We start from the raw sequence: 26,044 nt of genomic DNA on the forward strand, positions 1-26,044 counted from the left end.
ATCACTAACATTTATACTTTTTATATTTTAAACAAATTCTGAAAAAAAAGAAAAAAATAGTTTCAATTACATTATTCTTAATAGTAATAATAATAGATTGAATTTTTTCAAACTATCTCAATAATTAAATCACATTTATAATCGTTTATATTTTTTAACCAAGTAATAAATTCTGAAAAAATAATGATAAAAAATTAGAGTTTCAATTATATTATTACCCTTACAATTATTATTGTTGTTGTTGTTGTTGTTGTTACTTCATCACGTGAGCGCGAGCTCAGGGTTAGGGTTAGGTTCCTGCAACTTGACCAAAAAAAACAACCTTCGGGATCACAACCACAGCGCTGAACGCAGAAGAAGAAAAAGACCAATCACAACAGAGATTACTCGGGGGAGGGCGTGGCTTTATTCGTAAAACAGTTGGGGGAAAAAAAACCCGGCTGCTTCAGTGCGCCCGTTTTGCGTAAACCCGTAATCGCTGAAGTGATGAACCTGGAGCCGCGGAGGCGCGCGCACACAGCTCCCGGACATGCACCGCTTCTGTAGCTCCGACTCGTCCGGCTCTCTGTGGGTGAGTCCGTGGGTAAACTCCCGGGGAAACCGGGGAACGGTTCGCGGTGAAACTGCTCGCTTTCAATCCGGAGAATGCCGGTTAAGTCATGCTAATGCTAATGCTAACCAACTGACACTTGCGGCTTCTTTGTAAATAAGCCGCGTGGAAAATGGCCCTGCTGCGTTTCACAGCGCGTGACCGAGTTTAATTACTTATTAAGCTTTTATTTATTTTTATTTTTTTAATTGAAACTTTAAACACATCTAAAACGTAAATGCGTAACAATTAACTTCCTAACTTTCTTCTTGTTAATTAGCTAGTTAGCATAACATACTGAGACTAAACTAAATCTATTATTATTATTATTATTCATAATTTATTTTAATAATGAGACTAATGAGTGTCACGTGTGATTTTAAATATAAGCTTGAATTTAGTCTTAGTGTTTCCCGTAATGCATTAATATTCGCCTGACAGAGGAGAGGGACAAGGGCAGGAGGACCGAGGAGAGGGACATGGGCAGGAGGACTGAGGAGAGGGACGCGGAAAGGGACATGGGCAGGAGGACCGAGGAGAGGGACATGGGCAGGAGGACCGAGGAGAGGGACATGGGCAGGAGGACCGAGGAGAGGGACATGGGCAGGAGGACTGAGGAGAGGGACGCGGAAAGGGACAAGGGCAGGAGGACCGAGGAGAGGGACAAGGGCAGGAGGACCGAGGAGAGGGACAAGGGCAGGAGGACCGAGGGACAAGGGCAGGAGGACCGAGGAGAGGGACATGGGCAGGAGGACTGAGGAGAGGGACGCGGAAAGGGACAAGGGCAGGAGGACCGAGGAGAGGGACAAGGGCAGGAGGACCGAGGAGAGGGACAAGGGCAGGAGGACCGAGGAGAGGGACAAGGGCAGGAGGACCGAGCAGAGGGACAAGGGCAGGAGGACCGAGCAGAGGGACAAGGGCAGGAGGACCGAGGAGAGGGACAAGGGCAGGAGGACCGAGGAGAGGGACATGGGCAGGAGGACCGAGGAGAGGGACATGGGCAGGAGGACTGAGGAGAGGGACATGGGCAGGAGGACCGAGGAGAGGGACAAGGGCAGGAGGACCGAGGGACAAGGGCAGGAGGACCGAGGGACAAGGGCAGGAGGACCGAGGAGAGGGACATGGGCAGGAGGACTGAGGAGAGGGACGCGGAAAGGGACAAGGGCAGGAGGACCGAGGAGAGGGACAAGGGCAGGAGGACCGAGGAGAGGGACAAGGGCAGGAGGACCGAGGAGAGGGACAAGGGCAGGAGGACCGAGCAGAGGGACAAGGGCAGGAGGACCGAGCAGAGGGACAAGGGCAGGAGGACCGAGGAGAGGGACAAGGGCAGGAGGACCGAGGAGAGGGACATGGGCAGGAGGACCGAGGAGAGGGACATGGGCAGGAGGACTGAGGAGAGGGACGCGGAAAGGGACATGGGCAGGAGGACCGAGGAGAGGGACATGGGCAGGAGGACCGAGAAGAGGGACGCGGAAAGGGACAAGGGCAGGAGGACCGAGGAGAGGGACAAGGGCAGGAGGACCGAGGAGAGGGACATGGGCAGGAGGACTGAGGAGAGGGACGCGGAAAGGGACAAGGGCAGGAGGACCGAGGAGAGGGACAAGGGCAGGAGGACCGAGGAGAGGGACAAGGGCAGGAGGACCGAGGAGAGGGACAAGGGCAGGAGGACCGAGGAGAGGGACAAGGGCAGGAGGACCGAGGAGAGGGACACGGGCAGGAGGACCGAGGAGAGGGACAAAGGGGGCAGTGGCAGAGGGACGGGGCAGACGAACATGGAGAGAGAAAAGTAGAGGGACAGGGCAGAAGAACAATGAGGAGAGGGACGTGAAGAGGGACAAGGGCAGGAGGAGAGGGACAGAAGGACAAAGAGGGACAGTGGCAGAGGGATGGGGCAGACGAACATGAAGAGTGAGAAAAGTATAGGGACGGGCAGAAGGATGATGGGGTAGTAGGACAAAGAGGAGAGGGACATGAAGAGGGACGGGGCAGCAGGATGAAGAGGAGAGGGACGGGGCAGAAGGACGAAGAGGAGAGGGACATGAAGAGGGACAGGGGCAGAAGGACAAAGGGGGACATGAAGAGGGATGGAGGCAGAAGGACAAAGACATACAAGAGCAGAGAGTCACAGATGGGACAGCGAGACCCAGACTGAGATGGACAGCAGGGGAGCAACTCGGATGGAGACAGAAATGGGTGTATGGAGACGGATGGGGCAGAGAGAGACACAGACTAACATCAAGGTGGATGAACAAAGAGACAGAGATGGAGCAGAGAGACACACAGGGCCAAAGAAACTCTGAGAGAGATGGACATGTGAAAAGGACAAATGGGTTTATTTTTACAAACCTTGCATGACCAGCAGGTGTATGACGATGTTGTGTGTTCTTTTAAAACCTGCATCTCTGTGAAATTCGTTTAGAATGTTTGAGTTTGATTTAAACCTCATTGTTTGTATCTACAGCTATTATTATTATTATTATTATTATTATTAAATAAGCTTTAGTTTACAAGTTTGACCAAATAAGTAATGGTCTTTTTTGTGAATTTGTAGGACTGGAACCGCACATGGCACTCTCAAAACCCAGATGTGATGCCGTGTTTTCAGAACACGATCCTCATCTGGATCCCGTGTTTCTACCTCTGGCTGTTCGCACCTTTTTACTTTCTGTACCTCAAAAGGCACAATCGCGGCTACATCTGTATGAGCCGCCTGAATAAAGCCAAAACCGTGAGTAAAGATATGTGACAAAATGACCAACTGCGTGTACGTCAAAGTTAATTATCCAGGTTATGTTTATTTTCATCAGTGAAGTGACTGTTACCCATCATGCACTGCATATGAGCTTGTTGTGGTTACAAAGCTGAGAAGTGTGTGTGAGAGAGAGAATGCGAATGCTTTACTAAAGTTGCATCTTCACAAAACCATCAATCAGACATAAACTACCAAGCATAATCGCAGCTATTTCATTCAGCCACGCCCACAAAACTCCATAAAAGCAGGGCTCGGAATTCGCGGTGGTCCGGTCGCCCGAGGCGACTTAATTTGTCATTTGGCGGGTAATTCCTGTCACTAGGCAGCCCGGCTGGCTAGTTGAAAAAAAAAAATATATATATATATATATGAAGCGAAGATTCAGACTAGGGCTGTGTGATGTATCGAATATACTCGATATATTTCCGAAAATTCTGTGTGAGATACATATAATTATTATATCGTAACTATTGAGTATTTTATGGTCATCTGCTGACTTGCGTTTGTTTCATGTTTGTTTTGTTTGTTTAAAACCTTTTCCGGTGGTTTTCTCCCTGTCCCTCAGGCAGTAACGTGAGAGGCTGCCTAAGGGTAAAAGAAAAACAATAACGTCACGCACTCGCCAACCAATCCCGGGCGACATCTCGGTGCTGAAAGGAACTTGTGGGAAGGTTTCCTAGTTTCGGTTTACAGCGCTGACTCAGTTCATGCAATCGCTGGTGTTGCATAGGCTACCGTGTAAGCTCTGTCAATTTCAGCGACAAATTAAAAATGGAAGTGGATGAATTGGTTCCTAAAAGAACTAGTAAGGGGTCAGTCATCTGGCGTTTTTTTGGATATCGCGAGCAGGACGTGGAACAGCAAATGCCAGTTTGTAAAGTGTGCCAAAAAAAAAACCAGTATCAAAATACTCGGGTCTTGAAACAAATGCACATTAGTCATGAACAATGGTAACGACTCTCTTTTGTGTTATTTTTGACAGAAGTAAAATTCATACATGAACAAATTTTGGCGAGTTGATTTTCTTTTTGGCGAGTTACTTTGGAAGGGAACTAGTCCGGCTGGCTGGTGAAAAAATGTATGAATTGCCATGTTCCCGTAATGTTGCTAACGAAGAAACCCGACCGAAAACAATACCTCGCCCCCTGGTGGACTCCGTCCCGGGCGAGGTGGTAACTGCTGATACAGCTAAACTTAACCCCTAGTTAAAGCGTACCGGTGGTGTTTTTATACCCCCTGTGGCGTGATATAAATGGCATCATCAGTGATTTTATTTTATTTTTTTAAACACATGAATGAACTAAATGGTGAAGATTTGGAAAACACAGCGAGTCGGTGGGTGGATCTTGACGACAATGGAGCACTTGCATGTGACGTCACAGCCGATCCAGATTGTGACAGACGCCATCGTGTCGGTCAAATGCCGTATTCCGCCTTCTACTTCTGGTTCTACTTCTGCTTTTACTTCTACCTTTTCTTCTGGAAAACCCTACTATATACAATTCTACTACAACGGCTGCGGCTACAAGCTCTCCCTACCTGTGCACGGTTTTTATGTTTTTTGTGTGTATTTTTGCGTGTTGTTCGTCTGTACCGGACTTCAATATCCACTGCAACCGTATGGACTTACTGGACATTGGTTTCCAGCAGAAAATGACGGTTTGTAGCGATTTCCATCGCATGCACAACATTCCGGACGAGAAAAAAATAATAATAACGTTCCGGACGAGACAGCGAGGTCTCCGTGGATTGTTATTGGAAGCAAATTGAAGGAGGCGGCACCGGGAGCAGAAGCAAAAGCGAGGCTACAGGCAGAGCCGGCCTGTTGACTAAGCTCGGAAAACAGCTACTCAAACCTCCACTGCTAAGCCTCTACCTCTCCAACGCCAGATCCATGTAAACAAGATGGAAGATTTGGAATTACCTTATTCTATTCTATAATCGGCTGGTCAGTGCTATACTCAATACTTAAGTGACTTACCCATCCAATGAGGATTATTTTCTTGTTTACAAGATGCCACATCTGAGTCGCTGACAAATCCTGAATTTCTGTAAAGATAACTGTCCAGAGATTTCTAAGCACGCAGTGCTTCACCACTGAACAGCGAGAGAAAGTTGATGAGGTAATCATACACGTCCAGGTATTCCACTGGCAGTTCAAAATCCGGTCGTGAAAACTCCGTCCGGAAAGCCAAAAGGGTCACAAATCTGTAGATCGTTTATTTTAGACGTATATCTAGTTATCTGTTCATTAGAAAAATGAGCCGTGTAGTCCGTCGGTTGAAATTGATCCATTCTGTACACGAGTGCAGCAGTATTCAGCGGTGTTTTTTACCGACAAGATGGGGGTTGTGTACTTTCCGGTCACGTGACTGCAAGATCTCTATACACCAGTAACCGCCATCATTTCCATAACACACGAAGAAATCATCACCTCTGTTCGTGATTCTTTAACTCGGTCAATAAACTGTGACTCAGAAGGAGAAGTTAGCGATGAGGAGAATGTGCCTAAAATTCGCATATAATCTGAGTATTTGCTGTGATAACAGGTCCGTTTCGGTATTATGGTAGAACTTTTCTGTATTTGTGTGCCACCCAAGGAGTGTGTTATAGTGGGGTGGCAGTGTATAAGAAAACATAAAGCTTGAAATAATCAAAGCATCTAAAAACAAGTGGAATAGTTTTATATTTGATTTAATCTCATGCTAAGAAATATTAGCTACAGTACACTTGCTCATATTTAAAAAAAATTTTTTTTGCAACAGCTACCACAGATGCATCATCTGTTCATAGGGTGCCATTACTTTCACTCTTGATTAAATGGTCTGTATTATTCATCTTAAACCACGGAGTTGCTTTGGAATCGCTTTCCTTTTGGTTATTAATAAGGATAAGAATACGTGTAGGAGAAATGGATGCGATTTAGACTTGAACAGAGAAACTCGTGGCTAAAATCAGTTACGGTTAGTTATACGGTTCGAACGTAAATTTGCAAACTCGGGAGCCAAATATTTATCGGCTGGCCAGTATACTGTATACGTGTGTGTATAATCATGCGCCACTGAACAGGTGTGTGTGTGTGTGTGAGTGTGAGAGAGAGAGAGAAAGGACTAGCCCGTGTTCTTGTCTGTATCTGTTTGTTTAAGACTTTCCTTATCTTTTTTTTTTTTTTTTCCCCCTCTTTTCCCTGTCATTGAAGGTCACTGGGATACTGCTGTGGATTATCTGCTGGTCAGATGTTTTTTACTCATTCTGGGAAAGAGGTCACGGGGTTGCCGTTGCACCTGTTTACCTAGTCAGTCCCACCCTGCTCGGCATCACCATGGTGAGAAATCCAAGATTTTTATAGAAACCAAAAACCGGCACAACCCATAACACACACCACCTAGAACTGCACAACATATCTCCTTCGTCATGTACTGTATACAACATAAGCTCACTGGTCCGTGTACTTTTTCGTTCATTCGTTATTCTATTTTGGAATGAAAGATGAAATTTAAAAAAGGGTGCAGCTTGATGTTTTATTTAAAACAATTGAGGTTCTTCACCTGACGTCACAGGGTCACGTGACGCCCCGGTGTCCGCCATTTTGAACGTCAAGCTAGCTAATGTCAACATAGTAGCTAGTATGTTACTGTAGCAACGTTTATGTTCAGTCATTTGGATGACTGTTAAAACCTTTCAGTCTCAAGTTTTTCCTTTACTGTATTTACTAGTTTACTGAGCTAACGCACTCCTGCTAGCTCTGGAGCGCGCTAGCTAGCGCCAGCCTGCCCCGGAGCGCGCTAGCTCAGTAAACTAGTAAATACAGTAAAGCAGTGCTCGGAAATTAACTTTTTTTTCTTTGTGTCCCCCAGTGGTCCCGAATTCTGTGTTGTATTGTCCCGAATGGAAGCAATAGTGTCCCCATTTTTTTCCTCTCTGAAATAACCAGTGGTTAATATTATCATATGAAGTTACTATTATATTTGTAACTATGCGATTTTGAACCCTTTATATCATTTTTTCAATAAGTCACAAGACACAAGCGAAACATGTCCTATACATCATCTACTTCAAAATTACAGTTATTGCATTTTCAGTTTATTAAACTTTGGCGATCTCACTGTATGAATAGATACCCGTTTATTTAAAGGGGCCAACTAGCTCATTCAGAAAATGTTTCAACTCCCTACATCTGCAGTACACTTTAGTTGAAAATAAGACCCCTTTTATGTTCATTTCATCTACTGATACCTTGAATATCTGTTGGCACTTATAAGGCCAACTTATAATTTTCACCATTACCGTTATCCATTTTTATGAACTTTCCGTTATCCATTTTTATGAACTTTCGCTGCCGAAACGTGGGTGCAAATGTTAGCAACATCAGCATAGTGGCAGGTCCGAGCCTAGTTGTGCTGCTGACTGACTAAACTTTCTGAACTAGAAAGACACCAAGAAAACTCACTTATTCTGTTGAACGGTATCTTCCGTCAATATCATCCACATCATTCCTGTTGTATTTTATAACGTGTCTAACAGTGTTCATTAAGTTCATTCAGTTGCTAGCGTTGCCTGCAGACCAGGCGATGACACTTTGGATCCTGAAGGTCCCGGAGACGTTATGTCTGGGCTTTCAGTTTCTTCCCCGCGGTCGGTCCGCTTCAACCACTTCAGCATTTTTGTTCTGGCAAGAGTCGGCGCAGCGTGTGCGGTAGCAATTCCATTCCAAGTCCATATAATGCGGACTCCGGCCGAAGATTCTAGAACAGAATGCGCTGCTCTGTAGCCTACGGATGCAGGCGCATCGAAAGTGTAGCTACTATGCATTTTTCGCTGTTAACGTTTTAAAATTAAAATTGACAAATTAGGTGAATGTCTACGTATGTGTTACGGCTTTGTAAATAATATTAATGTAGAACTTTTTTTCTAGATCTATTTTTTTCCATTGTCCCGGGATTGTCCCAGATATGATAATTTTGTGTCCCGATGACATTTTTTATGGTCCCCGGGACGTCGGGACACCGTTAGTTTCGAGCGCTGCAGTAAAGGAAAAAAACTTATAACGGGCCATGTCTCAACAGACTAAGAAGTTATTTCAATGACATTTAATAACATTTTGTTTATCCTGAGGACTGAAAGTAAATGAAAATGTGAACAAACCTTAGCTGTCAGTGAACAGTCCTGGTGGAAGCAGGTAAACGTCGTTCTCTAAGCCTGCTAACCTCAATTTTTGCAAATCCCTCTCTCTCTGCTCGCCCTGTAAATGCCCTACGTCGCTGGATAGTGAAGGTGTTTTCTGCATCTCGCTCCTTCTTCTTTTATGTTTTCCTTTTGTCGCCTTCCTCGCATTCAAACCGATTCGAGCCGTGACGTCCAAAATGGCAGCCTCACATGACTTGGTCACGTGGGTGAAAAACCTCAATACAAGCAGAAATGGCTCTATTTTGTTTTATAATTTGTATTGCTATCATCAAATAGTAGTATTAGAAAAGTGGACAACATTTCTGATCTTTTTATTTTGTAATATTAATTTATTCCTTTATTGAATTTCATTTGACTGATCCTATATTTCACCCGGAAATAAATTACACCGCCTGGCTCGCGCTCACTCATGTCTCACTTGCAACACACGACGACGACGATAGATCGACCTCCAGCGAGTTCATGGATCATGGATGCTATGCAGTACATGCTCTTCAAAGGCCCTGTCCTGCGCCAGTGTCTTTGAGGTGCTGTGAAATATCTGCATGCGTAGCACGCCTTCGCAACATTTCGCAAATTAAGTCGGAATATGCCTCCAAAGACGCCGTGTCATGCGGATGAGAATAAACAAACCATAACGCTCCCGACCCGCCCACAAGCTTAGGCTTCCAGGTCACCCAAAACCTAAGTTCTAAATAAACTAAAACGCAATTCAGAACGGCATTTTTCAAAATTGCTTTTTCCCTTTTTCTGCTGTTCAATGACTCATTTTCAATAACTAAAAATACATCAAAACATGGCTCTGGATTCCATTTCACAAGTCATACACAAGTGTGAAAATTCATAAACGAGTCCTTTTTCACTCGACTTTTTCACTTTGCAGTCGAGTGAAAAAGGACTCGTTTATGAATTTTCACACTTGTGTATGACTTGTGAAATGGAATCCAGAGCCATGTTTTGATGTATTTTTAGTTATTGAAAATGAGTCATTGAACAGCAGAAAAAGGGAAAAAGCAATTTTGCAGTTTTGCAGTCGAGTGTGAAGCGGCTGAGATGAGAATCAGCACCTCCAAGTCCGAGGCCATGGTTCTCGACCGGAAAAGGGTGGCTTGCCCTCTCCAGGTTGGTGGAGAAGTCCTGCCTCAAGTGGAGGAGTTTAAGTATCTCGGGATCTTGTTCACGAGTGAGGGAAGGATGGAGCGTGAGATCGACAGGCGGATCGGTGCAGCCTCCGCAGTGATGCAGTCGCTTTACCGGTCCGTCGTGGTGAAGAAGGAGCGGAGCCAAAAGGCGAAGCTCTCAATTTACCGGTCGATCTACATTCCGACTCTCACCTATGGTCATGAGCTTTGGGTAATGACAGAAAGAACAAGATCGCGGATACAAGCGGCTGAAATGAGTTTCCTTCGCAGGGTGGCTGGGTGCTCCCTTAGAGATAGGGTGAGAAGCACAGTCACTCGGGAGGAGCTCGGAGTAGAGCCGCTGCTCCTCCACATCGAGAGGAACCAGCTGAGGTGGCTCGGGCATCTTTTTCGGATGCCTCCTGGACGCCTCCCTGGGGAGGTGTTCCAGGCATGTCCCCCCGGGAGGAGGCCCCGGGGAAGACCCAGGACACGCTGGAGGGACTATGTCTCTCGGCTGGCCTGGGAACGCCTCGGTGTTCTTCCCGAGGAGCTGGCCGAGGTGTCTGGGGAAAGGGAAGTTTGGGCTTCCATGCTTAGACTGCTGCCTCCGCGACCCGGTTCCGGATAAAGCGGAAGAAGACGAGACGAGTCCTTTTTCATTTCTCATGTGACTTCCAAAATAGAATAATGAATGAACGAAAAAGTACACGGACCCTCACTTCCACCAATCCTCAAACCTGATTAGTCAGAAGGTATAAATTCTTTATTTTTTAATAATAGCAGCTCATTATCGTTTCTATAGCAACAGCTCATTCACTGGGACGCTACAGCAGACATGTCAGATGATCTTAAGTCTAATAAATTATTCCATAAAATCAAGTCATATATGAGCTGATGGCCGATGAGGCATATAGTTCTGAGCTGATGGCAATAAGCCGTGTATGACGAGATTTTGTGGAATACCTTTTATTCTGTCCACATTTACTGAATTTTGAGAAACAGAGCATTTTTATTTTTTGCAAATTCGATAAAAAAAACTTTTATACAAAACGTCCAACAAAATAATTTCTGCTGTCAGACTTCTTAAAAAACTATCGAACCTATTGGGGTGTTTCGCAGAAAGTGCTGTCGTGCCGAGGTATAGAATAGCTTTTAGACATATTTAATTCTTCCTTGGACATTTCAGTTCTGTAATTTTCAAACTTCTTTGAGTTTTTGAACCAGTCTAAAAAAAAAATTCAACTAATTTTAGTGCTTAAAGCTACACTGCCTTTCAGATTTTAAGTGTAGGTTATAAAAAGAATTTTCCCCGACACCCAATTATTTTTGTTTAGTGACAGAAAGCTACTGAATTCGAATCACAGACTTCGCATTTAATTAGGTTTTTAAAAAAAAAATTAATGCATTTATCTCCACGTGGCCCTAAATTCTTCGTTATTTTTTCCTGCTTCACCATGACCCAATTCAAGATACTGCGTCATGCATCACGTGGTGGGCTTTCCCCGTTCACGCAAGGCATTGTGGGATACAAATTTGAAACGGGAGAGAAAAACGGAGGACGTGAGTGTGCGAATGAAACGTGAAAGAGCGACTACAGTAACGAAAAGAAAGTGAGAAGAAAAGACGTTATGTTCTATACGAAGGAAAGGAAACGCAGGACCAAACTAATAAATATGGGCGCTCAGCGAGCACCTCGGTGTGATCAGCTGTTCGTTTAGCGACAGAATGATGGAACTGTCAGTGCACGCTCAAAGGGAAACCTGTAGATGGCAGTAATGCAACACTGTGGATGCCAGCTGCCGTAAAACCCAAAAGAAGAAGGTAAACCTGCGCATGCGCACACGGACTTCCTCTGTCTGCTTGACTGCGCGAAGCGAGTGACTTGGTGAAGTGAAAGTGAGTGGATTATTATTTTTTTTTTTCACCCTCAGTTGGTTCAGCAACACGTGCCGCCATTTTGTTTTTCTCTACTCGTGGTATATGAGCTGATATCCTAGTAGTAGTGCAGCCAGTCAGAGTATGCGATTGCTCATATCCAGTGAATGTTGATATAATAATAATAATAGATATTTGTTGCTAGTTAACAAGGAGAAATGTATAAAGTTTTCTATGAGGATGTTTTTTTCATGTTTGTGGAAGGAGTCTCCAGTTTCAGTGCTTTCAGTCAGACATGAGTAAAGCAGTAGTTTTAGGACAGAGGTGTTTACAGTTTGCGGTTTCCCTGTAGCATGACAAACTGCGTTTTATTTTTGTTTTATTAACTTCAAGAGGCTGGCGAGTGTAACAATAAATGGATAAAAAGTATGATGTGTAATACTTAGTATTGTGAAATTGCTGTGGTGTAAAAGGAGTAAAACACTTCAGGGAGAAATGCTGTTATTGGAAGATAATAAACTTCGAGGTGGTAACAGTACCTTAGTTTGATCATACCACCCTGTCGTTGATTATTTTCCCATAACCGCACACTCCTCCCAAGTGTTTTATTCCTTTCTTATCTTTTTGTTGTTGTTCACGCTTAAATTGCGTGTGTTTTTGTTTTTAACAGCTGATGGCTACGTTTTTCATCCAGTACGAGCGGATGAAGGGCGTCCAGTCCTCCGGGGTGATGCTGAACTTCTGGCTCATCGCTTTAGTTTGTGCTACAGTCACATTTCGCTCCAAAGTCCTGCAGGCACTTGATGAGGTGAGGATCACGATCCACAAGGTCACGTCCACTTACTTTCCGTGTTTATTTCTGCACCTGTACGATACTGTTGATTGTAATAAAATGTGCCCTGGACCATGGACACTGACAGTGGGCAGTAACTTTATAGCTACAAACAGTTTCTCCTTCACTTTGTTTGGAAATTAATAAAGAAATGTAGATGGTTAGAGAAACCAGAAAGCACAGTGCTCTCTGTCCTGTCAGAAAACGTAGTTACAAAGCACCGACACTGGAGACTCCCTTCCTTCCTTCCATGAATATTAAATAACGTTGCGTTATCTCCTCAAATAAGCATCTCCTGGTGGTTGCTAGGGTTCTCTTAAAGGAACAGTCCACCGTACTTCCATAATGAAATATGCTCTTCTCTGAATTGAGACGAGCTGCTCCGTACCTCTCCGAGCTTTGCGCGACCTCCCAGTCAGTCAGATGCGCTGTCACTCCTGTTAGCAATGTAGCTAGGCTCAGCATAGCCAATGGTATTTTTTGGGGCTGTAGTTAGATGCGACCAAACTCTTCCACGTTTTTCCTGTTTACATAGGTTTATATGACCAGTGATATGAAACAAGTTCAGTTACACAAATTGAAACGTGGCGATTTTCTATGCTATGGAAAGTCCGCACTATAATGACAGGCGTACTAACACCTTCTGCGCGCTTCGACAGCGCATTGATACCTTCACTCCTGAAAAACGTGGAAGAGTTTGGTCGCATCTAACTACAGCCCCAAAAAATACCATTGGCCATGCTGAGCCTAGCTACATTGCTAACAGGAGTGACGGCGCGTCTGACTGACTGGGAGGTCGCGCAAAGCTCGGAGAGGTACGGACAGGGCTCGAAATTAACTTTTTTCCTCTGTGTCCCCCAGTGGTCCCGAATTCTGTGTTGTATTGTCCCGAATGGAAGCAATAGTGTCCCCATTTTTTTTCTCCTCTCTGAAATAACCAGTGGTTAATATTATCATATGAAGCTACTATTATATTTGTAACTATGCGATTTTGAACCCTTTATATCATTTTTACAATAAGTCACAAAACACAAGTGACACATGTCCTATACATCATCTACTTCAAAATTACAGTTATTGCATTTTCAGTTTATTAAACTTTGGCGATCTCACTGTATGAATAGATACCCGTTTATTTAAAGGGGCCAACTAGCTCATTCAGAAAATGTTTCAACTCCCTACATCTGCAGTACACTTTAGCTGAAAATAAGACCCCTTTTATGTTCATTTCATCTACTTATACCTTGAATATCTGTTGGCATTTATAAGGCCAACTTATAATTTTCACCATTACCGTTATCCATTTTTATGAACTTTCCGTTATCCATTACCGTTATCCATTTTTATGAACTTTCCGTTATCCATTTTTATGAACTTTCCGTTATCCATTTTTATGAACTTTCGCTGCCGAAACGTGGGTGCAAATGTTAGCAACATCAGCATAGTGCCAGCAGGTCCGAGCCTAGTTGTGCTGCTGACTGACTAAACTTTCTGAACTAGAAAGACACCAAGAAAACTCACTTATTCTGTTGAACGGTATCTTTCGTCAATATCATCCACATCATTCCTGTTGTATTTTATAACGTGTCTAACAGTGTTTATTCAGTTGCTAGCGTTGCCTGCAGACCAGCCCTATCCACAGTAGTTCCTACCTAACCATAGCATCATAAGTCATAACCTAATAATCACAAATAACTTACCACATTGACAGGCGATGACACTTTGGATCCTGAAGGTCCCGGAGACGTTATGTCTGGGCTTTCAGTTTCTTCCCCGCGGTCGGGCCGCTTCAACCACTTAAGCATTTTTGTTCTGGCAAGAGTCGGCGCAGCGTGTGCGGTAGCAATTCCATTCCAAGTCCATATAATGCGGACACCGGCCGAAGATTCTAGAACAGAATGCGCTGCTCTGTAGCCTACGGATGCAGGTGCATCGAAAGTGTAGCTACGATGTATTTTTCGCTGTTAACGTTTTAAAATTAAAATTGACAAATTAGGTGAGTGTCTACGTATGTGTTACGGCTTTGTAAATAATATTAATGTAGAACTTTTTTTCTAGATCTATTTTTTTCCATTGTCCCGGGATTGTCCCAGATATGATAATTTTGTGTCCCGATGACATTTTTTATGGTCCCCGGGACGTCGGGACACCGTTAGTTTCGAGCGCTGGGTACGGATCAGCTCGTCCCAATTCAGAGAAGAAAATATTTCATTATGGAAGTACGGTGGACTGTTCCTTTAAGGGGCTGCTATGCTATTTCATATGGTTGCTATGGTCTTTGCTTGTTTTCTGTTGAATCCCAGGTGGTTGCTAGGGTACTGCTGTGTGTTTTGCTGTGGTGGTCCATGAGGTTGATTGGGTGATGCTACATGGTTAATATGGTTGCTATGGTATTTCAGGTGGTTGGTATGGTGGGTGGTTGCTATGGTATTTGAGATGGCTGTGGTTTCTAAGTAGTTGCTGTTGTATTCCAAGATGTTGCTATGTGGTTGTTAAGGTGTTAGTAGGTTGTTGTCGTTATGGTACTCCAGATGGTCGCTAGGAGGTTGCCCATTCCAAGATGTGGTGGTTTGTTTTTTTTTTTTAAATTCATTTATGTTTTGTGTCTGCCGAACATCAACACCTTCTGACCAATCAGTTTTTATGCCTCCGCCACCGTAAGGTGCAGGAGGCATTATGTTTTCGGGTTGTGCGTGCGTGCGTCCGTCCCGAAACCTTGTGAACTTGATATCTCCAAGGCTAATGAAAGGAATTTCACCAAACTTTCACCATTTGTGCGCTTTGGGACAAACATGAACTGATTAGATTTTGAGATCAAAAGGTCTAAGGTCAAGGTCACTGTGAGGTCAAATGTCTGTCCGAAAACCTTGTGAACACGATGTCTCCAAGGCAAATGAAAGGAATTTCACAACTTTTCACCATTTGTGCATTTGGGGACAAAGATAAACTGATTAGATTTTGAGATCAAATGGTCTAAGGTCACTGTGAGGTCAAGTGTCTGTCCGAAAACCTTGTGAACGCAATATCTCCAAGGCTGATACAGTAATCTTGACCTGGTGAAATTACTTGTGAGGTCAAATGTCCATCCCCAAATCACAACTTAATAAGGCGTGTAGTCTACCAGGTGGAGGGATCCCCATCGACGCCGTCGGCATCGAGTTCTATCTAGTCAGGATTCTACACCGCTGTGGTATAAAGGATTATAAATAATTAGTTATGTGGTTAGATGCTTTCCATTTTTGTCATGACGTGGTACTATGATCTGTGCATCACTCAGTTGGCTTAGGAGCAACACATTTATGCGAATTATTATACGCATTAAGCACAGGTGCAGAGACTCATTGTTTTGCAGGTCAAGGGGCCCACAGGGCCTCTTCTGGGAAAAAACAGGGGCCCATTTCTACAATGGGGGGCCCAGTGATCATCCTTCAGTTGAAGCGAACCTAGTGAGCGAAGTGAGCCCAATGAACAGCTGGGGCAGCCCAGGGGCTGGTTTTTTTCTTCTCAATTCTGTGTTTTTTTTTTTTGGTATTAGAAGCCATATGAAGCAATGTAGATGACAAAAATCAATGCTTCAACCAAATATATTGAGATATTGTTTAATCAGTGGCAATATTTTGAAATTCAACCACAGGCCACTAGTGGTGGTGGTGGTAGTGGTTGCTGTTGTAGTAGTTGTTGTAAATCTAGTATGACTAATTACCTTGGGTATCAGGGGTATCAGTTTTTTCAGGTGAATGTACTCTCTTTCTGCTGAAGAATGACAAAATAGATGTATTTTTCTTTTTTTTCCTTATCCATGTTTTCTTGTCTCTTTTGAATATTCGTACATGGACCGTAAGACGCCACCTAGCGAAAGACTTGGATCAGATTTTACTGGCTTGGGACGCTACAAACGGGGCGGCGTAAATACACGAACGGGTCCGACGTATATTCGATATGGCGGCGGTCAAAACAAATTCATCTGATGCTGAAATCTGTTGAATATCCAGATAATTATGTTGGAAGTTGCATATTTGTGCAAGATTTTCGATATTGAGACCATGAAGTCAAGTAATACGCCACGAAACATTCCAAATGGGTTATAAAATGCTCGCGCCCATATTGGCCCCTGCCCCTCTTGACAATGCGTTCATTATTCGAAATGGTGCGTCTTAGATGCGGGCGCGCCAACAATCGGAGTCTCTGCAGGTGTGTGTGTGTGTGTGTGAGAGAGAGAGTGAGGTGAGATAATTTGGAGTATTTTAATGGTTTATATTTCTGTCGTTTTCCCTCTTTAGCCTGCCTCTGTCAACATCTTCAGATACACCACATTCTACATTTACTACACTCTGTTACTGATCTCCCTCATCCTGTCCTGCATATCTGACCAGCCGCCGTTCTTCTCTCCCACTGTCAAAGACTCGGTGAGTAGTAATAATAATATGTTGATCTAGTTTTCATGAGAATCAGGTTTTTACCAGTTTGCTCTGTTCACAAATCAATCCCGACCAATAATCCCAACTCTTGGGTAATAGGATCTCACTGACTTTATGAATAGTTGTTTTCAATTTGGGTGGGAATAAAAAGAACACCTCCGAGTAGGCACCCACTGAGGCACTTCATCATGTTTCCTCACGTACAAGGGAATGTTATGGTGAAATGCCCTGTGCTGCTCCTCTCAAAAACTTTTTTTTTTTGGTTTCGTTTACTATTTCTGCATGAATCCACAATCGTTACAACTAGTGCTGTCAAAAATGTCGCGTTATTAACGCGTTAACTTGACTCAATTTTAACGGCGATAATTTTTTATCATGAGATTAACGCTCTGTGACATGATGTAGGTTTTTCATAAGCTTTTGAAACTGCCAGGAACTTGGAACAGAGACTTTGCTTAGAAAAACGATAGCAGTTAGACTGTAATGCCATGCCACGCACAGCCAGAGTCCTCTGCCCTCCCCCGAAGAGCCACGGTGCTCGGCTTAGGTTTCGTTTTCCCATCCGTGGCTCCAGCCCGACTTTGCAGTGGCTGTGACAAGACGTGTTATGCTCTGCAATAACAAAAACAAACAACATTGGTACAACCAGTGTTCGAACTATGCCGATATTTTCGGGGGGTCCCTTTTTTTTTTTCCCTTGGGGGGGGTGCTTGCGCTTGTCTCAGAGCGCGGATCTCCATCGCGCCATCGCGCGCTCACTTCGGATATGCAAATGCTTCCCGTTACACACGATTGCTATGTCAATAAACATCATTTTGCCAATATTTTAGAGACCCCCCAACATTTCCCAAATCATGTTTTCAAGGGATCTCATGTCTGTTTCAGGGGATCTCGGATCCCCCGAGTACCCCCGTAGTTCGAACGGTGAGCAAGCCCATTCACTTTTTTCTGCTGATAAGAGAATTACAATGGTTTTTCATGTGACAAAAATGTGCGATTAAATTGCGATTAATCGCGAGTTAACTATGACAGTCACGACATTAATCGCGATTAAATATTTTAATCACTTGACAGCACTAGTTACAACACATCACCAGACTTTGATGCACCTCACCTCTACCTTGCTAAGGGACTTTAAAACCTCAGGGATGACCAAGGTGTTCTTTGGACCTCATCGACCTCCACAAATGTTGGAAAGGCTGGAGGAAATGTCTCTCTTGAAAATAATCTGGGTGAACTTTACCGCCAGATAAATTTAGAGGGACCTCTGGAAGTGCCGAGTGCTTTGTTTTGCTGAGACATGGCTGGGATCGAAGACCTTGGACAGTGCAATTAGACTGAACCGGTTCTCTGTGCACCAGCTGGACTGCAGCATGGAGGCTACTGCTAAAGTTAAAGATGGAGTCTGCTTCTTCATCAGCAGTAAGTGGTGTGAACGGTTTCACTATAATGTGCACCCGAAAGTCACAAGTCCTTCCTGTGCCAGGACCTGGTCTTCCCAGGCAGTCCCCTGACCCGGTACTAACCAGACCCTTACGGCGCATTGGGCGACGCCGGTCTCCGCTTCTATAGGCCTCAGCCTCTCGCCTTTCTGGCTAGGGTTACAGTGGGGGAGGCTAGTCCTCTGGTAACCATGAGAGTTTGACTCCGCCCTCACATCTGTATTGCAGCGTGCCTTGCCAGACAGCAGTAGGAACCCCTTTTTTTTTTTTTTTTTTTTTTTTAAATGAGGGTCTTCGGTAGGACCCCACCACAAGTAGAACTCGCGATCTCCTGATCGAGAGGTGGACACACTAACCACTAGGCCAGCTCGTGGTATAATGTACACCAGCGTTGGAGAAACTCTGTTAAATGTTTTAGCCCCCCTGTGAGTTTTCGTCCCTTTATCTGTCCTGATCATCCTCTAAGGTTTCACAGGAATTAAATGGAGCTCCTACATTCATGCATTCAACATGGGAAGCGGTTGAAGCCTTGAACACTGTTATTGGGCAACCAGGAAATATGGATTTGTAAACTAGACAAATTGGAGCAGGATTTCCAGCTTGATGGACATGAGATTATTTGTTTGTTTTGGAGAATCAATTGTTGTGAAAGTAATGAACCTTGCTGTCCAGTTGGACAGCATGTGATTATCTTTTAACTCGATTTGGGAATGCAGCTTGTGACGCAGTTCAGAGATGGACAACTGTGCTAAAGTCATTAAGGATCTTTAAAATGTTATAAAATTGGTTTAAAATCATATGAATGTGATTACAAGAGCTTTGATTTGATTTGATTGATTGCAGAATCCATGTCCTGAAGCAGGAGCAAGCTTCCTGTCCAGAATCAGCTTCTGGTGGATCACAGGGTGAGAGGAAAAACTTGCAGCGTGTGTTTGTTTTATTTCATTACTTTCAGTACTATAGAAGTTTTGGGTTTTTTTTTTCCTTTATTTTTATCTTTATTACATTTAAAAGTAACCCTGATTTGTTTCTGAACAGTTCTCACACATACACGCTCTTCACCTTCCATGCAAATGTATCCAGAACTAAATAAAATGCCTGTCTGGGGGATTGGTATCATACATTTACAGTAAATTATTCTGAGATTATTGTAAATACTTTCACGAAATTATGTTGCAGCCGTTCATCAAACGTAGATCTTTATAAAGTCCTCATTTACAACCAGTGATGGGAATAACGGCGTTAAAATAAACGGCATTACTAACGACGTTACTTTTTTCAGTAACGGGTAATCTAACTAATTACTCTGTCACTATAACGCCGTTACCATTACTGACACCCCGTTACTGCACGTTACTGAAGCCGCTCAATAAAAGCTGTCACCCAACTTCGCGCATACAGACACAGGACTCAAGTGAGGGGAGGGTGAGATAACCGCCTAACCAATGATGATTGGCTAAGGTATAGTAAGATTACGTCTTCAGCCAGTCAGAGAAATTAGGTGGGCGGGTGTTTAGAGCGCAAAGTGGCGGGTGTTTACAGCGCATAGCAATTAGAGATGGCGAGTGAGGAGGACTCCAGAGGGAAGACGGCGTTTGCCAGATGGAAATACAGACGCTACTTTAACCTCGTTGAGGTCAAAGGTAAAAATGTACACGTCGAGTGTACATTATGTCCCCGAGCAAAGACTTTGTCCATGTCTTGTGTATGTCCATCCATTGTCTATAGTTTACGTTGAGTTGCAATAAATGCAAACCTCTGTGCAGTTACCCGTCTTTGCTGTTCTGCTCTATGCATCTGGCTTATGAAACGCGCTCTGAGAAGGGGGGGGGGTGCGGGGGCGAGTAACGCAATAGTTACTTTTACTGGTAACTAGTTACTTTTATAGTGGAGTAACTCAGTTAGTAACTCAGTTACTTTTTGGGAGAAGTAACTATAACTAATTACTTTTTCAAAGTAACGTGCCCAACACTACATTTAAAGTTCCGTTGAAATACCAGTTCATGTTTTTGTGTGACCAGTAATTGTAAAATTTCTTGCTGTTCGACAGATATAAAACGACAGGGTTTTTTGTTGTTTTTCTTTTTCCTTTTCCATTGGTTTGTCCACCTTTCGAAGTGTTAGATGGTTGTTGGGCTGTGTGATCGCTACCCCAAGCTCTGTATTGGTTTTTTTTGCACCTAGTGGCCAAAAATTGGAACTGCAACAAGTGCTAATGGAGACCCGATGGGGTAGGACTCGCGCTGCCCCATGTTCAGGAGAGGAGCAAAGAACAGGACAGTTAATGATGATCTTTTGTTTATAGCAAATCTGAACTGAATGTAATAGATTGGCAGCAAGTAAAGGGAAAGTGTAAGTGCAGACAGTGTGATGGGAGAGAAAAAGAAACCTATGGAGTTCAAAGAAAGTCATAAAGTAGAACGAAAGATCATTTTTGAGAATTGGAGAACGAATATGAACTGATTTTTACTGCTCTTTTTTTTTTTTTTTTTTGTTGCGTGACCTGAAATACTACAAGCATTTCATTCTCCGTGTCTCGGCATACAGTGCAGCCGAAATACAGCTCGCTACTGAGAGATCACTCGGCATGAAGACTGAAGTGTAGCTACCTCTGCGAGGGCCTTCCGTGGACAGGAATGAATAAAATGTTGTCATTGTTCTGTGACTGATGAACTACCTGATTAGTGTGCATTTTGAACAGGAAATTAACTGACGTGCAGGGAGATGTGTGAAGAGTTTTGGAAAAGTGAGTTTGGTTGTGAATTGCAGGTGGTGGGGGGGACTACTAGATAGAAACTGTGAATAAAGTCACCGTAATTTGCACTAGCTGTTACGAACTGGGACGTTTGGTCACCGTACCCTGTAGATCCGGAACGGTAAGAGATAGAGAATGATGCTTAGTGAGGGGAAAAAGTTGCGCCCTGCCACACTGAGGAAAAAAAAAAACTATTGGAAAAAAAAGATTACAATTGACAGGGTTCTAAGTGATTGAAAAAAATCCCATTTTTCATGGATCATTCCGGTTCGGTGATCCAGATCAGTACCAAAAGTCATAGCAGTGTAATTCAGCCCAGAGATATTCATGTGAAATTTGGTGATGATTGATGAAAACTGAGGGAGCAATAGCGTTCTAAAACGTTAGGATGATAATAAAGTAGAAAGAGCCTGAGAGGAACAATTTACGCTAGCACAAATTAATAAATGTGACACAGCAAAACTAAATTCCTGTTGTAACAAGTGTTGAGATGGAAAAAAAAAAAAGTGTGGTTTTTTTTTGTTTGTTTGCTTTTTTTTTTTAAACGTTGCCAAAACGGTTTTGAAAAACATGGTTGGTGTGGCATTTATACTAAGAATTATAAACAAGGTTATAATTGATGTGATTTAATTCAGAAGTGCACTATCGTCATAATTTTCCAGCAGGGTGTGGGATCAGAATTGAAGTATGAAATCAGTTGTGGGGGGAAAAAACCCCACTGATGAACAGGGAGAAGCACTGATGCGTTTTGATGAAATTTGAACGAAAAATATTTAAAACAATAAACCTGAACATGATTGTCAATATTTGTTTCATCACAGAAAGGTACATTTGTGGGTTTAAAATTTTTTTTTAAATTTATAAATATTTTAAAGTTCTCCATGTGAGTTAAATAATAAAATGAAAATTTATTTATTTTACAATATTAAACTATTGTACTTTTTGGTCTGAGAAGTTTAAATAAAAATTTAAGTTTTTTTTTTTCTATTTTAATAATAGAACAATGTTTAAACATTTTAAATATTTATTATTATTATTATTATTATTATTATTAAAATGTATTTATTACAGAATTTTTAAATGAGTGTATGTGATGTTTATCTGTCTCTGTCAGTCTAATCTGTTCGTCTTTATCTTTCTATCTGTCCTTCTGTCGTCTGCCTGCAGCTTGATGAGGTACGGCTATAAACAGCCCCTAGAAGAGAAAGATTTGTGGTCCCTAAATTCAGAGGACGAGTCTCAGACGGTCGTACCGCAGTTGGTACGCTGCTGGAACCACGAGTGCAACAAGGTCAAAAGGTCGGAGTTCAATCAAACCTTTTAGTCGTCATGATGCTAACAGTGTAGAAATGAGTCGAATTGGGTTTAGGAGGTTCTCAGGGTTAAAATGGATAATAAAAATACTACCCCAATTCCAAAAAAGCTGGGACGCTGTGTAAACTGTAAATAAAAACAGAATGCGATAATTTACAAATCATGGAAACCCTATATTTCATTGAAAATAGTACAAAGACAACATATCAAATGTTGAAGCTGAGAAATTTAAATTTTTTTTTTTTAATATGCTCATTTTGAATTTGATGCCAGTAACGCATTTAAGAAAAGTTGGGACGGGGCGTGTTTATCACCGTGTTGCATCACCTCTACTTTTAACAACACACTGTAACCGTTTGGGGACTGAGACCAACCGCTGTAGTTTTGAAAGAGAAATGTTGTTCCATTCTTGCCTGATACACAATTTCAGTTGCTCAACATTAAACCATTTGGGGTTTCCTTTGTCGTATTTTGCGCTTCATAATGCGGCAAATGTTTCAAGTGGGAGACAGGTCTGGGCTGCAGGCAGGCCAGTTTAGCACCTGGACTCTTTCGCTGCCCCAACTTTTCTGAAACGTGGTGCTGACATCAAATTCACAATGAGAATATATTTTTCAAAAAACAATTTCTCAGTTTCAACATTTTAATATGTTGTCTTTGTTCTATTTTTAATAAAATCTAGGGGTTCCATGAATTGCAAGTCTTAACATTTCTGTTTTTATTTACAGTTTACACAGCATCCCAACTTTTTGGGAATTGGGGACATTTATCTATTAATTTTCTTTATTCTTCATCATGTCTTTAAAAAAAAAATTCTGGTAAATTGTATCATCTAGCAGCGATGCATGAAATGAACTCTATCTGTTACAAAGCATGACAAACAGACGATGATTAAATAAATCTGTTTTAAGTCATAAAAATATCCGGAAGTTGTTCTCATGTTTGAGGATTTATTAAAAAAAAAGTCTTGCTTAAGTACACGGTTATGTTTGAGTCACATAAGGGTCAGTAAAGGCAGCTTCACAGTTCATTTGAAGCACAGCCAGACGCTCAGACATGTAGAAATGAGAACCGAATTTAATCAGTTGGTGGGGTCACAGTGACTCTACAAAGCGATGACTCAGCAGTGTTTGGGGTGCGGGGCGGTGTGTGTGTTAAATGTCATGTCATTACTGTAGATGACGTGCTGATATTTGACCTGTTTTTGCCTTAACTGTGGTTTGACACACGAGAAATGTAGACCAGACGAAAGACTTTGTGGTTTAATGAGCAGCAGATCTGCACGCACTTGTCTGAATCATCGGAAACAAAAATCTCACTTCTGTTTTCCATTATGGATTAACGCTGCGTGTGAGGAAGGCAAGCCGCTGAATATTCAGGGTTAACGGAAGATTTATAATCTAAAACGATAGAAAGAAATCTAAAGGTGTAGGTTTCTGATTTATTATTTAAAGGGGTTAATGCCTATATACCTTTTCAATTATTTTATATTATTCCCTATGTAAAGTTTGCAGGTTTTTTTAAATGTACAATAGGAACTTGTTGATTTTGTAAGATTCCTGTTCTTGGCTGCAGGAGTGGAAGCCCATGTGGTGTTCTGCTGTTGCATGCTGAGATGCTTTTCTGCTCACCATGGTTGTAAAAAGTGATTTTATTATATCCTTCCTGGCCAAAAAACACAAACTTTTTTTTTTTTTTTGCATTAAAAAAAAGCTCAAACCATGAATCTGTCCATTTTCCTCTGACCTCTCTTATCAACAAGGCGTTTGTTTCCACCCACAGGACTGTCGCTCGCTCACTCACTCGCTCAAGGTTGTTTGTTTTTTGCCCCATTCTGTGTACAGGGTTCCTACGCAGTATGGAAAAGTATGGAATTTGATTTTAGTATTTTCCAGGTCTGGAAAAGTATGGAAAATGGAAATTAGGGTATGGAGAAATATTTGTGTTTCCAGACCTTTGCCGCTACATAGTAAAATGAAGCTCAACATTCCGACATTCAGTTGAATTTTGCCAAAGAAATGTGTTGAAATGCGGAGGGAGGGAAACGGGTGTTCTGTTGTACTGGCATGCGCTCCGCCACACCCCCTGAACCTGCTTGCTTCTTGCAAGACTTTGGACAAGACGCAGGAAAACCCCCTGCTACAAAACGCCTCTTGAACACGTGTGAACACACATCATAGCTCCAGTCAGTGTAAAAATGCTTATGGCTTATTTGGCAGTGTTGCCAGAATTTGCTAGAAAAATAAGGCACATGGACCCTGAAAACAAGCGACCCAAGACAAAAAAAAACTGCCAACAAAAATATGAAGGCTGTGTACGCAAACATGCATATAAAAATGTATACACACTTTGAATCATTGTGAAGTAGCCGTTTATTAAAATTCATTTCATTTTCAAGGTGTAATAGAATTTACAGACATCACTTTGTTTTATCACTGCCTCTAACTGATGTTTATAGTCTACGCTATGAGACCTGCAGCAGTCACTGAAAGTGAATGTCCAAAAATACCCAGAGAATTGAATGTGATTTGCGTTGTCAGCAGTGACTGGACCAGAATGGATGTCAGTTTGAGAACAGGCGGTGACTAAATAATAAAATGTCTGTAAATTCTATTACTCTTTGAAAATTACATGGATTTTAATAAACACAGACAGTACTTTAGTGATTAAAAGCGTGTATACATTTTTTTTTTCGGGACATCCTGTATGTGCTTGACATCTTCACACACCTGTGTTTTAATGTCTTGAAGTGTGCATCAGATACGTGTGCGTCAGAGTGGCATCCTGTATTTTGTGTTATGTGTGTGTGTGTGTGTGTGTGTGTGTGTGTGTGTGTGTGTGTTTATTTATTTATTTATTTATTTATTTATGACAAAAACAGGGCACTGATACAAATTTTAGGCCAAGCTAAATATGGTATGCATTTTGGTGGTATGTCATAATGTGAGTACCTGTTTGATTTTCAAGTAATTCTTTTAAATATGAGTAGTTGTTTGTTCGCTGAAGTCTCCAAACCTGAGAATTTGAGTATGGAAAAAGTCTGGAATTTTAAATTTGAAAATGTGTAGGAACCCTGTGTGTAGACTGTTTGCTGATCTCCTGTGGTTTTCACATACAGTTTCTGAAATAATCAAAAAAAAAAAACCACACACCGGTCCATCTGGCTCAAACCAACACCCATGCCACAGTGAGAGAAAGGCTACGTTCACACTGCAGGCTGAAGTGACTCAAATCCGATCTTTTCGCCCATATGTGACCTGTATCCGATCTTTTATTGACAATATGAACGACACAGATCCGATTTTTTTCAAATCCGACCCAGGCCGTTTGGATATGTGGTGCTAATTCCGATTCCTATCCGCTCTTTTCATATGCGACTTCAGTCTAAACCGCCAGGTCGCAGTCATCCGACTTGCACGTCATCAACAAGCCACAAACGTCACTATTCTGCGCTGAAGTAGGCGGCGGGTCTCTCAAAAAAAGTTACAACAACATGGCGCATAATCACGGGCGCAGATAGAGGGTGGGACTCGTCCCACCCAGATTTAAATTCACCTCGCTCGGTCCCCCCCCACTTATAGGGAGGAAAAAACGTCTATGCTGTCTTTCTTTGCATAAGGCAAACCTCACGGAAAAATCAAAAGACTAATTACCATTCGGTTTATTGAGGTGCACAGCAGTGTATACATAGTTGCAACAACTCACATAAAACAAAGACTGATATTCGGTTGGTTGAGCTGCGCAGACTGCACAGGT

At 42.6% G+C, this 26,044-nt stretch overlaps 1 protein-coding gene across 2 annotated transcripts in view; it reads left to right on the forward strand.

Annotated features, from left to right (window-relative positions):
* The first annotated feature begins 430 nt into the window (after positions 1–430).
* Positions 431–26,044, forward strand: part of abcc1 (ATP-binding cassette, sub-family C (CFTR/MRP), member 1) — an 81,361-nt gene continuing 55,747 nt past the window's right edge. For both annotated transcript variants that reach the window (XM_060902154.1, XM_060902155.1), the window contains exons 1-7: positions 431–571; positions 3,141–3,317; positions 6,541–6,666; positions 12,198–12,335; positions 16,640–16,765; positions 19,063–19,124; positions 22,142–22,273. In XM_060902154.1, coding sequence (XP_060758137.1) covers positions 530–571; positions 3,141–3,317; positions 6,541–6,666; positions 12,198–12,335; positions 16,640–16,765; positions 19,063–19,124; positions 22,142–22,273 — 803 coding nt within the window. In that variant the 5' untranslated portion in view covers positions 431–529. The remainder of the gene's footprint in view (positions 572–3,140; positions 3,318–6,540; positions 6,667–12,197; positions 12,336–16,639; positions 16,766–19,062; positions 19,125–22,141; positions 22,274–26,044) is intronic.

The sequence above is a fragment of the Neoarius graeffei genome, chromosome 20 (genome assembly GCF_027579695.1).
Source record: "Neoarius graeffei isolate fNeoGra1 chromosome 20, fNeoGra1.pri, whole genome shotgun sequence".
NCBI classification, from domain to species: domain Eukaryota; kingdom Metazoa; phylum Chordata; class Actinopteri; order Siluriformes; family Ariidae; genus Neoarius; species Neoarius graeffei.